The sequence below is a fragment of the Numenius arquata genome, chromosome 16, assembly GCF_964106895.1.
Source record: "Numenius arquata chromosome 16, bNumArq3.hap1.1, whole genome shotgun sequence".
In the NCBI taxonomy this organism is placed as follows: domain Eukaryota; kingdom Metazoa; phylum Chordata; class Aves; order Charadriiformes; family Scolopacidae; genus Numenius; species Numenius arquata.
Window position 1 is genome coordinate 7,230,087 of NC_133591.1, and position 14,498 is coordinate 7,244,584.

Consider the following 14,498-nt stretch of genomic DNA (forward strand, 5'->3'; position numbering starts at 1 on the left):
AGGAAGAACCTCCATCAACACAGTAACCTCCTTTGTCCTGCTCTTTGATCCAGTGCTGAGGACAGCGTTGTCTACTGAGTCCTTGATCCCTCTCCCCTTCCATCCGACAGCAAAAGGGAAAAAAACAATGCATATTTTCTTGATACACAGTGTGTAGTGGCAATGCAGCCTCACTGCCTATTTGTCTTCACAATCAGAGGAAACCTTGGTTTCGTCTGTTGCAGCTAGCAGAAATCTGCAAAATCCACAAAATTGGTTACCTTAATGGCAGGATTTTTAGACTGTTTTACTGGAAATTGTTTCTTTTGCAAAACTGCAGTCCCATTTGGAATTTAAAACTATGTTCTGCTTGTAGTAATTAGCCACCATGAGTCTGTTATTTGTTAGCTTAATGTGGTGTAAAACTGACCACTTAATCGTTTTCAGTGCTGAAACAATCAACAGTAAACATTATTGTCTGCTGTCTTGATTAGTTTAGGGGAGAACATTACTGGTGACTTGTCAGTTACTAAAAATAACCTGACTCCAAGGGAAGAAATACTATTAGAAAGGAGTCTTACACTACTATTGGCTTTTGTATTTTCATCTAATTAGCCTTTGGACTTGTCCTTTTAAGTCCAGCAGCTGTTAGTGTGGAAGTGCTATTCAACCCTGTTTTGGTGGCTTTACCCCATGCAAATATGAATTTATTGTGATACTGTGTGTCAAAACTAGGTGTTTGCCAGACTGCAGGCACCACAGCATAGGATATATATGCTTTTGTTGATAGTCTAAAATTTGAATGTTGATAAGGTCTTGTGCACAGACTGTCCCACAGTCAACATGCGTTCCTCTGGTCTTACTGTTCTGAGGACTGCAAGGCATCCTAAAACAACTTTCATAACTTGGGTGATCACAGAAGATCTTGGAACAACCAATTATAAACACAGATCCATCTTTTGGGATGGAATTAGGTGAAACAATGGTTTTATTGCAGGTTCAGCTAAACAGCCTTATTTAATTCAGTGACCTTGGCCGATGGTGTGAGTCTATCTACATGTTTTGTAGCAGTAAATTTGGCTTTGGAAGTCAATATTTAAAAAAAACCCAAAACTAATTTCAGTAAGCAGCTTTGCAGGATGGTCACCCAAACCACTCTATTGAAATGCTTGAGGGGGCAGTGAATGAGTGGCTAAGGCTAGATACCTGAGACTAAACTTTGCAGTAATGCATCTTCTTAAAATGTGAATAACATTTAAAATATATATGCTGTTTGGTGGGCTGCCAAGTGTAGAAACTAATTGATTGGTTTTACAAAGCATGGAGAAGGCAAAGAAAATCTCATAGCTACACAACGGACTGACATGCTGTGAAAGTACATAGTTACTTTATGGGATTTTCAGTGCCAAACCCATAAAAATTCAAGTTTCTCCAGGTTCCTTTTTCAAAGGCTTTTGCTTACATATATGATACGGTATTATCAATATACTTTTTCACTCTTAATGTCCCCTTCTAGTCATTACCTTGACATGTTGGTCAACTTCTCATCATAGTCATTGCTTTGCAGGTAGCAGAATTCCTTTTGGAATCATCTTTGGTGGGACAGATGTAAATGAAGATATCAAATGTAAAGAGAAACGTCGGGTAATGGGAGCAGTGCTAGAAGAAGCCAGGTAAAAGCATGTCTGGAAGGTTTATGACAGGAAATTGCATTTTTGTAATGGCAGATCTTTTAGGAAATGTTCCATAAATGATTGGAATCACTGGGAGATGTGTAGGCCATCAGACAAATGATAGACTACTTGAAATCCCTATGATCTCTACATATTATTTTATGATTCAGTAATGGAAGTAAAAGAGTTTCTTCATAAAATATAGTCTGTATGCAGTCTATTCATTTTCTATTTCCTCTGTTACAATCCTTTCATCGTGTTTGTCCATGTAAGAGTTGGCAGAGGGAGTGCTGAAACTTGGTCTCTTGGGCTGTGAATTTTCAGACTCAAATCCCATTAAGAGCTAATGAATTCTATTCTCTTGCTAACTAATCCTGTGATTTGTCTACTGAATCATAACTGTTTTCTAGAATAATAGAACTATGCATGTGATGAGGATATAAAATTCTAAGACAGGTAAAAGAAATGAGAATAATAGCAAGAATACTTAACCTGGGATTTGGCAGCATGCAGCTCTATAGAATAATCTACTTTATGGGTAGAGATTATAAAGACAGCCTTTGATGGTTAGTATAAGTGTAGACTGTAGCAAGTTGACTGTGGTTTGATGTGTTTGTAATGGATACAATTTTATGCAATCAAGTTTTAATTTCTTACTAAAATTATGTTAAACTGTTTATGGTTGCAGAGATTCAGGTAAAGAAATGCACATCTAAGTATCTTCAACAATATCCATACAAACCTCATTTGTACAGAACTATCCTGACCATGAAATGACTGATATTTGGTATTGAAATAGTGAATCTGTAGTAGAGGAGGTGGTTAATGGTGATTTAGTGGTGGAGGTATGATTATGTAAATAGCAAATCTTTGTTAGCGGTGGAGGTTTGAATATTCTTATTCAATCTTAACTGTAGTAATATTTTTAACCAAAACAAGGTTGGATCCTGTTTGCAAAGGCCCTGTGCCAGAAGTGCTAAATGTTGCTCCAAGTTGTTTTCTTTTAAAACTTCTGTTTCTTGATAGGTTCTGGTTTATGTTACTTATATTCAAACTTATAAACTATTTTGTATTGGAACTAACATATTTTACACATTAAGTGCTATCTGTGCATACAGACCAAGGTGCCCAGCAGTTTGACTTAAGTGAAACAACAACCACAAATTACTGGCGTTAGTTGTGTTGTATCACAGAATCAAACCTGTTCTCGGAGGCCTCACATTTAGCTTGTTGATACAGTGGTTGACTGAAAAGCAGCTGACTCCAGTATAAAGAGCTTTTGTTCTTTTTTCCTGCTAGTGTGATCCTTTCTCTAGATACATGAATAAAGAAGCAGAGACTGAAAAAAGTCTTTAAGCAAATTCTCTCAATTTTTTAGGTGAATTGACAAGAGAGTAGTTTCAGGGTGTTTTAAAGTCCAGAAAGGTTCTAGTGACATGTCAGTGTAGTCATCAAATGTAATTCAAGAACTCATCAGAAATCAGAGAAAATAACTAAAAACCAAAAAGCTTTTTGCAGCATTTCTCATTGTTTCAACATCCCAGAAAAGAAGCTTCCTTCTGCCTGATCCAGAGGTCTATTGACTTTATCAGTGTTTGCTCACGTCCATGGTGGGCCAATAAACACTTTTCTTATTGGAAACTAAAGCATTTTATGGATGTAAATCCTCAAATGGATGAAATTGAATTAATAGATTATCAAGATAGAGGCTAAGGCTGTCACTTCTTGTGCAGCCAGTGTAATAGCTCAATGATAGCAGGGATGGTTCTACTGCTACCTCCCTTCCTCTTCTCCTTTCTCTTGCTTGTGGCTGTGTGACCCACCCTTCCTTGTGCCAGGGTCAGACTGCTTTCTGAGCAAGTTTAACTCACTAAATAGTGTAAAATTGTCCTTTTTTTTTCCACCCCTGGGTTAGTTTTCTACCACTTTAATAAGAAAAGTCAGCCTGTGGAAGGATTTTTTTTTTTTGGTGACAGTAAGCTGCTACAGCAGGTCACTCAGCCTCATTGAACTATACTGTGACTGGTGACTTGAGTACCCTGAAGAGTCATCACTCCAGAATTGAGCTGTGCGTAAGCAAAAGGGGTCCCCGAGTGTGCTAGGTGTGATAAAATTTAAGCATCTGGAACATCTTACCAAATCCAGTGGTACTGCTTGCATACTTAAGCAGAGCTGAAATACTTGGCTAAACAGAGCTTGCTCAGGGTATCCTCATCCCGGCATTCCAGCTGAGATGGATAACTACAGTGGGTCAGATATGGCAGTATGGATTTTGGTTCATGTCAGCAATGAGGAAATACATGCAGCAGGCTTATATCTCGTAGTTTTATCTTTGCTAATACCACTGTACGTTCTAGCTATTATTAGCTAACTTAAAGCTGGCGTAGATAGGCTGTTCTGTCTATAGTGCCCTATAAAATGTGGTAGGTAAAGAAATTTTAAAGACATTACTTAATCAAAATGATTGAAAAATCATTAGGGCATGTTCTTACGTCTTAGTGTGACTTGTAGTTGAAAAGCAACTTACAGCCCCATTCAAGAGAAAATTTATATACTCGTTTACTTTTGTTATCAAATAATCAGAAGTTATTCTTTAAACAGGTTGAAGGAAGAGAAAAAATATAATGTGTCAGTTAAATTTCTGCACTGTGCAAAATGAAAATTATATAAAAACAGAATCTCTGAGTGTGTCCATTTGATCCAGTTCTGTGTTTAAAATATGATTTGTCAAAAATATACCTAATATAGCGTAGGCAAAATCTGTGCTTTACTGAATGTTTTTTTAAATAATAATTAAGTTAGGATCTTGAAGTATAGTTTAATAGCTTGGATTTCCTATGATGTTTCAAAATGTATTACTGCATCCTTATGCAGTTCATAATATTTTCTCTGCTACAGGATCTCTTCAATATTATTGCTAGTATTATTCATTGCATAGTTATTAAAAGAAACATTGATTTTTTTTTTTCTTTATTGATTGCAGGGTTCTAAGCAGAAAGTGCCATGAATTGTAGATTACTTGTCCAGTACAATATACCACCACATTCCATAAAGCACAGTATTGAACACTGTCTAGCTTTATAATGAGTGTTTCATTTTTAATCACATTCCTCTAAATGGTGGTTGTACTCCTCTAGGGTGTTTTTTCCTATTGAACAGTATTTTGTAGACTTAGGAGCAACAGTTTTTTCTGCTTGTTAATGTGATGTATTGAAAGTATAATTGCAAAAACTGGAAAGGGAGCATGTGCAACTTGACAAAACAAGCATTTGCAAAGGCTTTAATAACCTTAAAGCTGTCAAGTTGTATATGTGAAATTCACTGTAGTACCATAAAGCAGATATTACAAAACAAATGTATGGGAATAAGGTTTGTTTCAACAAACAAAAGTAGGAGTTGTAATTCAGCATTTATGTAACTTCTAATGAATGATTATGACTTCATGTCCTCAAATTATAACATAACGTCTAAATGAAAGGCACTATTCTGGCTGTGACTTAGCAATGTGTTTCACTTCTAACCATTGAGAAGTCATAGGGTTGGCTCAGGACAGAAACATTACATTAATTCTATGAAAAAGAAACACTGAATCATAAGTATAATATGTGATAACCTCTGTTTTATATTCAATATCTATAAAAGCAATTTAAAAAAGAGGACTGTGCTGAGCAGACACATTATGTTTCATATGAAGAAGGCATTCAAACATTTCTATTCCACAGGACTGATAGTCTTCAGAAATGGTCCTATTTGTTCTAGTTAACACTAAAGTTCCATTCAAAAACAGTCAAAGCATGTGTTTGTATTTCATCACAACTTAAAAACTACATTAAAGCCCAGTGTGTTCTTAAGATCTCTTCTGAACAGGGATTCTTTATTAACTCTAACTCCATAAAAATATCTCATATGACTTCTTGGTATTACACAAAACTCCCAGTAAGAATACCTTGTTTATCTACTGTGTTTGGAAATCAGACTTCTGTGGATGAAGTCTCTCTGTAATGAGATGCCCAAAAATGAAAACTGTTCATATCAGTGCTGCTTTCAATGGTCTCTGACAAAACTCTTCTGTTATGTGGAATGATCGTGTACTACATGCATTTCTCAAAGGCACGTAAGTAGAAGTCCAGATGAGCCATTATAAACAGCCATAAGAGAAAAGGTGAAAGTAAGTTTGGGAATAGAATTCTCTTCTCCCTCCCAGACGAAAAATAGCCATTAAGTTATTCAAGTACACTTTTGTTTGCTTGTTCTTACTTTGTCTTTATGATTTATATATGCTACAGAGGAGTAGATGGTGTTTATATACTATTCTATGGTTCATTCATTTAAATGCCCTTCTCCTAAAAAAAAGACTTAACCAGAAAACGGTCAAAATGCCCTTCAGTAGTATGTCTGCCAGTGTAGCAGTCACTTTGCCTGAAACAATGATTGTGGTAAATCTCGTTTCTGGACAGCCAACTCTTCCCTGTTTATTAAAAAAGAATGTCAGATATCTAACACAGCACTGCAAATTTCATCTCCACTGCAGATGCTGAGCATTCAGAGATACAGAGCTGAGTGTCCCAAGTCTGTGAGATTCCAGAGTTAAAGCCTAGTCACTGGATCATCTTTCTTCCTTTGTAGTTTTAATTTTTATATTTTTCCTGGAGAATAACTTTTTGGTCTCTCAGGTGTTTGTTTCTCATTGACAGCTTTGACTACTTAGAAATAAGGAGAGAACATTGGGGAAAGGTTTAAAAAAAGTCAATCTGCTCATTTGAGTTAAACTCGGTTGCAATGAGTTGCCAATAGTGGGACTGGGTATTGTCAAATAACAATAGTATGAAATTAGCTGCACTTGAGATCTGTTCTTAGCTACCCTTCTGGCTGTGAAGAGGGCTATTACAACTTACAGTGATGCAGAAGCAGGAAATGCTAATTCACTACTGCAGCTGTATATATTAATCTAGATAAATGCCATTGCATTATTGCATTTTATCTTACTTTAAAAAAAAATCCTTACTTTAACTCCCCAAGAGCTCCAAGTTGTAAAGCCTGGAGAGATACCATTTTTTTTACCAGTATTTTCTGCTAAAACAAATAGAAAGCCTGCTTTCTGTCTTTACATCTATAGTCATTTTTATAAGCCTCTGCTCTTTGTTCTTATAAAGATTTTTTTTTTCTGAAGTACTTTTCTGTTTTTCTATTTAAACACTTAAAGCAGATGATCCCAACTATTTTTGTCCATTTAACTAGGTTTGCAGTGGCTTTCACGATGAAAATGAAGGAGCTGGCAGCAGCAGAGTGGGTATGTTTACATGATGATGGTGATGCTTATAGTATTATCAACTATGTATTCTCCTAAAATGTTTTCTAAATAATGCTAGAGAATTTTAATAATCTTCATATTGTCTATTCCTCTTTTTACTTTCAGAGAGAGCATTTAATATTTATGTACTTTGACAGGTCAAACAGATCTGGCATTTAAAAGCTGTTTAGTATTTGAAGAGAGTATACAGCAGTTTAGGAAGTGCTTCTGTAACATTTAAAACTAATCATTGCTGTTGTTATCGAGTCTCTCCTGATGCCATATGCATATATTGTTTATTTTTGCATCATTTAATAAACTTTATGTTGCCAAAATTCCACTAAACACCTTTACTTACAATAAAGAATTTGGAAGGATAATTTGAAAATACATGTTTTGTCAACAGTGGAAATAGAATTAACTTCTTAAGGTGAACTGCAGAGCTAAAATTGAAGTTATGCTAAGCCCAGCAATACGTGATATACAGCCCTGTGACCAGGCCTTGAGGGATATGTAGCACATAAATAGTACTTAACTTTCTTAAAACTCATCTCACCTTCTGAAAATAAAACAAAACACAATGTGCTGAATGATATATGGAAAAATACTGAATAAAATTATTTTAATCCATCAGTATAGTGGTTAAATACATTTGGCAATGTATTTTAAGGAGATATTTTGCCAGCAGAGAACTGGCAGTAGTAATGGTTGCTTCTCTTTATTTAGTAGGTACCATTGCATTTGCTGTATTGCAAGTCAACTTCAGACATTCAGTGCAATTATTTTTAGCATTTGATGCTCCTGTTTGAAAATAGACTGAGTCAACCCTTAGGTGGTTGAGTTGATGGCAGACTGCCAGTGGAGAAAACTGAGACAGTAGACAGTCCTCAGTCCTGGTTTCCGGAGAGCAATGAAAGACAATAAATAGCTGCTGGTTGTTTGAGTCTTTTGGACAGTGTCAGGCTGCACTGGTAACCTGTGGAAAGCTCCACACCAGGAAGCAGGGCGTGTTGCTGATCCAGCTTGATGGTCCAGCTGATTTTCCGTGCAAGGTTAGATTTCAGGCTAACTTGTTGGCTAAAGACTTGTGCTGGATTGCAGAGAGCTGCATTGAGCACCGGATCCAGCAAAGGGTAAGCAGTAACTATTTGGTGGACAGTAAGGGGCAACACACTGGGATAAAAAGACCGAGGCAGGGTCCCCCTATTCCAGCTGCAGTGAGCTGTTAGCTCCGCTCACTTCAGCTTGTGAAACATCAGCTAAAGTTGAACAATAAATGCAAGAAGCAGAAACTAGGTGCTTGGTATCTCTTCAATTCTAATTTGCATCATAATATGATCATTAATACACCCTTGTCTAAAAAAATCACGTAGAGGTGGAGCTTGTACAACAGATCAATTTAATATTTCTTTGTTTCAGCATGGATTGATTTTTTTTTTTTTAAATCTATTTGCATTCAAAGGATACATGAGCAGACATAGGAGCTGGTATTTACATTAGAAACCATTACTTGGTTTTAATAGTTACTACAATGAACTTCCTGATGGATAAACATGAAAGGGGACAGGTTGTCATAGATCTTATGATGATGAAAAAGACAAAAGTAACAGAGTATAAGGAGGAGAAACAAACTTTGAAATCTTTTTGAAATCAGCACCTCTAATGTTTTTAAGTACTTAACTTTGATTGATTTTACTTCAACACCTTTGTGCTCCAGGCCTATGAGAATCAGTCAGTGTTTTGGCGAAGGCCTGTGGCAGACAGAGAATTTGAGGCAAGTCTGTGAAGTCCTACGCTGAAATCCCACCTGCTGACCTGTGTCTTAAATGCTGGGTTTTTTAGTTTTTTTTCCAGCCATAACTTCATATAAAGGGTGAGAGCAAATGCAACACATTTACTTTCAAACAGTGAAGAATATGAATACCTCTTTCCATACCTCGGTCATAGAATATTAACACTCTTTACATATTAACTCACATTAATGTGAACTGCATTATTGCTCTAACGTGTGCTTTATTACTTAGACAGTCAATTAAGAATTTAAATTATGATCATGTAAGCAATTGCACTGTGCTCAAGGGCTGTATCTTCCAACAAATTCTTTTCTATTGCATTGGATAATTTATCTTTAATTATGAAGTACATAATACAGCATTTGTAATAATCTGTATTCCAAGTGAGTTCGAAATACTGTAAAGATCTTGTGCTTACGGTCAGTGTTTTATTTCAGTAGTGTAAAACTGGTGCATAAGAATTACCTAAACCAGTTTTATTAGCATTGAATTTCATTTTTCCATTCTCTTCAAGACCATTTAAAATAAAGAACATAACAGAAAATTGATCTATAAAGTGTGAATACATCTGTACGCCCCGTTACACAGTGTTCCTGCTATTTTCTTCTTGATGATCCAAGCCCTGGCAGGATTATATTTACTCACCATAAGCCATTAAAGGTCCAGCAGAGCATGAAACCAGATGCTTAACTTAAGCTTATTTTTGAAACTTTGTAGTTTTAGGGAACTAAAATCCTATCTTCACTCACCAGAGTTTGAGGCAGAACTCTACAGCACGGCAGCTCTGGAGGCAAGGCTGGCTTAAGCTGCCCTCTGCTCCACCTGCTTTTTGCACCCTTCTGTTTTGTTGCATCTGTGTCCTAGCGCTGAATTTCAGCAATCCCATTTGTCCTGCCAATTTAACTTCTGAAGTCGGCCTCTAGCTTGCAATGCTGTCTCCATTGTTTGCAAGGCTTTTTTTAGGATTGGAAGATCCAATATAATTTAAAATGCTACTTAGTCATAGGTAAGAGAAGGACTAAGAAATGTTAAGTAATAAAATAACCTATTAAACAATTTTGATCTTATTTTTAAATGCTTTGAACACTAAAGTTCATATAGCTTTTGAAAGATAAAGTCCATAGAATATCCTTAGTCTTCTACTCTAGCATAAACAATGTTATTCCCTCTGCCTCCCCTTCATTTATGTGTGGATTTGCTGTGTGTTCATGTAGTTTTTGTGACTTCGTTAATACACTCTGCTGAGAAACCACCTCCTTCCCATCTGTGAACCTCTTCTTGATGACTATTCACTTTTTTATGACCTCTTTTCTGTCCATTTCTTTTTCCACTTCATTTTCAACAACTAAAATAGACTGTTATGACTGGGCAGCAGACAGGAGGGACAGTCACATAGGAGTGATAGGGGAAAACCAAAATGTTTGCAAGTAAAAAAAAATAAAATACTGGTTTCCTTGGCTTCTTATTTCCATAGCTGAGTGGCTCAGGAATTGGTTGCTTAACAGTTTGTTTCTGCATTAATTCTTTTTCTCCTAATACAAGTTCTCTTCCTGCCTTCAAGTCATCATCCTGCAGGAGTGATTTCACAGTTTGCTAATGGTGGGGTGGGAGAGGAGAAGGAAAGACTAATGTGCAGCTTTATCACTAAGCATCTGGTATATGTGAAGCTCTGCCTCGGTTAACTCTGGCTACATTATTCCAACAACTCTCCCCATTACGAGGCAGGTCTGCGTAGCAATATGTAGCTTGAAGGGTTGAGCAGTGTATCAGGAGTGTATCGCACCATTCAAGAGCGGAATGGTTGGAGTGGTAATCTAGTAGTCCTTTTTCCGTCTACACTTTAGAAAAAGCCATGGCAGGCAACTAGTGACTCGGAGAGTCACAGCCCGCGAGGACTGTGCCTCCCTACGGAATGAAATTGGCACCAAAAAGGAGGCAAGATATAGTCTCAAGATAGCAAAGACTGATGCTCATTGGTTGTTTCTGGCTGCTATGATGCTAAATTAAGCAATCACATTAGTGGAACTGCTTGAAAGGTTATAATTTCAAACTGAAACATTCAAGGTTATATTGAGCAAATCTATTGGAGATTACACCAGTTGAGTAATACCTCCCTTAGCTTACTCCTTTACGGGCGTTGCAGCCAGTGCTTTTAGAACAACTAAAGTTGAATGCAAAGCTTTTCACAAAACCTTTGAGCTCAAAAAACCTCTGCTTTTTTGCTGGGGACTGTTGTTGGTTTTTTAGTTCTGGGGTTTTAGCTTGGGGTTTTTTTTCAACGTGGAAAGATCTTAAGAATATTTTGATGTTTTTGTGAAAAAAAAAATATACTCCACAATTCATGATTGGAGTTATAGAAAGATATTGAAATAAGAAATTGCTTACTTAATCACCTAAATTAAATAACTAGCATAGTAGTACTTCAGGAGTAACTTTGGAAATGTGGTAATTACCTCTTTTACTATGTAATTTTACTAAATAATTTCTTATGCAATTTTTGTTTGGAAATATTCTGAAATGGGTACTACTGGCCATTTTTCCTATATAGACAAGTCAACATATATTTGACAGCAATGTTAGAAAAGGTTAGAGGTAAATGTATTTTGTTTCATGCCTGATGTGTTTAAAAGTTCTATTATGGATAAATGTAGATTGTGGATAAATGTAGATTGTAGTTTCAAAACCAGATATAATTTTTCTTTCAAAACTAACATTTTTTTGGAACTAAGGCTGTTCTGTAGTTCAAAATGTTTTTATTCTAGGGAAATAATATAATTTTCCATGCAATAAGCAGGTTAATGATTACAAGAAAGGATACAGATATAAACTAAAAAATATGTTTGTACTAACTTGGTAATTGTGTTAATTGCAAAATTGATTCATTGATACTGTAAATGTTCATAGTAAATTTAATTTACATTGCTGACTGTTGGCTTTTGGTGTTACTTACATCTATCTTTCTAATAGTCTGGTTTGATTTTTAATAGTCAAAAGAAAATCCTGCCATTGTGCGTTTTGTTATACTAGTTGGGTTTTTGAGGATTAAACAGACTTTTTATGGTGAACTTGGAAAGTTACTTTTCTTCTCCTTCTTTTTAAAGCCAGATGCTAGGAAGAAAATATATGTCCAAACACAAGGTGAGAGTTTTGAAATGTTGACTAAGGCATTCAATTTATTTGAATCGTGTTCAGTACCTATATGTTTATGTATCTGTCTTCTTTACCCTGGGAATGGGTATGGGCTTTGAAGTCCTGGCTCCACTGAAGTTGAGCTTTTGGCCATTGACATTAATCAAGGTGGTATTTCGGTCTCTTAGCCTAAATTTTCAACACATTTGGCACTTCTAAAAAAAATTTTCCTGGATCCCTTACAGTAGGAATCTGAAAGATATGGTAACATCTAAGGTAACACCGAACTTTTCTCCAAAGCATATGGAAGTTTTGATGCTGAGTGATTATTCTCTGAAACTCCAAATTCCTTTAAATGCTTTGAGTTCCCAGCATAATGACACTCAACAAGTATCTAATCCAAAGTATATGACTTAAGTGAGTAGTCTAGGGAACACTCAGCTCAGCATTTTGGATGTGATTACTTACACTACAGCATTTGATTTTATTTGTCTAAAAATAACTGTCTACAGATTCCAAACTCATTCCATTTTGTATATTTCACTTTCAAAGAAAATAAAATTATTTTCAAAACTGTTATTTTGAATAACTCATAGTGAGGTCTATTTAGGCCATATTTAATCTATATCTAAGCCACTTGTGAGGTAATAGTTAACTAAGAGATTAAGTAAATACATAAAATAGTTTCATTAGTAAAATAATTAATCTTTAACATAAGGCAAAACAAATTAATATTCAGTTTAGATTAATATTTAATTTTTATATAAATTTAATTTACTTTCTTTGCCTTACATTAAGGACTTGGGTCTTAGCTGACCTGTATCTATTTTGGAATAATATGCTCCCTCAGATAATGTTATCCCTTATGTAAATTTCAAAAGGCCAAATTAAGCATGGTGTAAGGGAGCTTAATTCCCTGGGTTGCTAAAGAAGTTCATACACTGTGTGATCGTGTAAAATTTTCAATTTGATTTCAATCTGATGACTATGGAAGGATTGAGCAGAAAACCTGACATTCGTGTGATGAGAAAAGCTTGAGATGGGAATAACTGTGTATGGAATTCAGTGTCCTTGACAGAAATAATATTTTCTTAGGGCAAGACTTCAAGAACCATAGTTTAGCCATCCAGGGGCCAATCAAACATGTTTGTTTTTTTTTTTTCAACACAGGAATTAAGACTACCCCCAGTGAAACATTTGACTGGTATAGATTTCTACAAAATGCAGGTAAAACTCGCTTTTTTTTCTGTATTCACTATATTTATTCTTAGTAGATGTCAATGGCAAAAGAAAATTAGAATGTGAATGTTAACTGATTATGTAATAAAATGACTTAATGATATGAGAAACAAAAAACTTTAATATTAGATTCAGGCAGAATATCGATCAGATTAGTCTGGTTACTAAACTACCCAGACTGCCTCTGGATTTCTGGTCTGTTCAGGGCTGAATTGCACCAAAAGATAAAACGGTCATGACATATGGATCAATGTCCCTTAGAAAGTAAGTTAGACCAAAGCACCACCAGCTGCACGTGCTGTGCTTTACAGCTGTGTGATAGAAACTGTGGATGTCTTTTGCAGAAGAGCAGGTGAGGTGAAGAAGTGGTGAAGAAAGGAAATATGTATTGGTGTTTTATTATTTGGTCTTGATCTAGGGCCTGTCTCTGTTTTCACCACAGTAATGGCATGTAAGGCAGATGACCTAATTTAAAGTCACCTGATCTTGGTGATGATTTAATTGCTCCAGCTGCCTTTCCCCAAAAGAAGAATTTGTGTTGTGGGCATTTTACTATGGTAAAAATATTTCAGTATTATATTCATCAGCCTGATCTCTGATAGTACAGCTGTTCCCTCTGTTACAAATGAGTCCTCACTAGTCAATTGCTTTATCACATCAGTAAATGCGTGCCATTATTCAAAACGTGTCCAATTTTAAATTGAGCATTGTGAGGTTATTTTGTTCTCAGTAAATCACGGCACACAAGCACAGCACCACTAAGATTAATAATTTTCTGAAGTGAAATGATTTGTCACTTGCTAGCACAGCCATAGTGTTGACTGAGTCTCTTGTCCAACCATTTTATGATTAAAAGAGCAGTCAACAGATTGAGGAGGGGGAAGCTCCCCTTAAAGCACATTTAATCTAATATATTAGAGACAGTTTTTTGCCTAATATGTACTAATGCAAAAGTGTAAAATAATTCATAACGTACATGAAAAGCAAACTAAAATGTGACTCTAACATCTGTGCCTGTTAAATAATAACTTGAAAACTGGTATCAGATTATTCAGTATTGTTTTTTATGACTGTTTCATCTCATATCTCTTACCAGTCTTGTGTATATGTCCATCTCTGGTGGCAGCCTATAATTTCCCCTTCTTTTAATATTGCACATGGAGGCAGGTTTTTTGACTGTACCTTTGCACTTACCACAGACTAATTAGGAGTTCCCACTGAATTATTTTTCTGGGGATTTGCAGTTTCAAAGTCTTTAAAATTCTACTAAACTTGGAGTAATCAGTAGGAAACTATCAAAAATAGAAGGCAGTTCTGCTTAGAAGAATATGATTTTGATAGTGTGGGCTTGTACAATGAAGTGCACCTGAAAAGATCACTAGATTTTATGCAGAT

At 35.8% G+C, this 14,498-nt stretch overlaps 1 protein-coding gene across 1 annotated transcript in view; it reads left to right on the top strand.

Moving 5' to 3' along the window:
- Positions 1–14,498, top strand: part of GLT1D1 (glycosyltransferase 1 domain containing 1) — a 58,171-nt gene that overhangs the window by 9,708 nt on the left and 33,965 nt on the right. The window contains exons 3-6 of the mRNA XM_074159628.1: positions 1,547–1,652; positions 6,891–6,942; positions 11,837–11,873; positions 13,035–13,091. Coding sequence (XP_074015729.1) covers positions 1,547–1,652; positions 6,891–6,942; positions 11,837–11,873; positions 13,035–13,091 — 252 coding nt within the window. The remainder of the gene's footprint in view (positions 1–1,546; positions 1,653–6,890; positions 6,943–11,836; positions 11,874–13,034; positions 13,092–14,498) is intronic.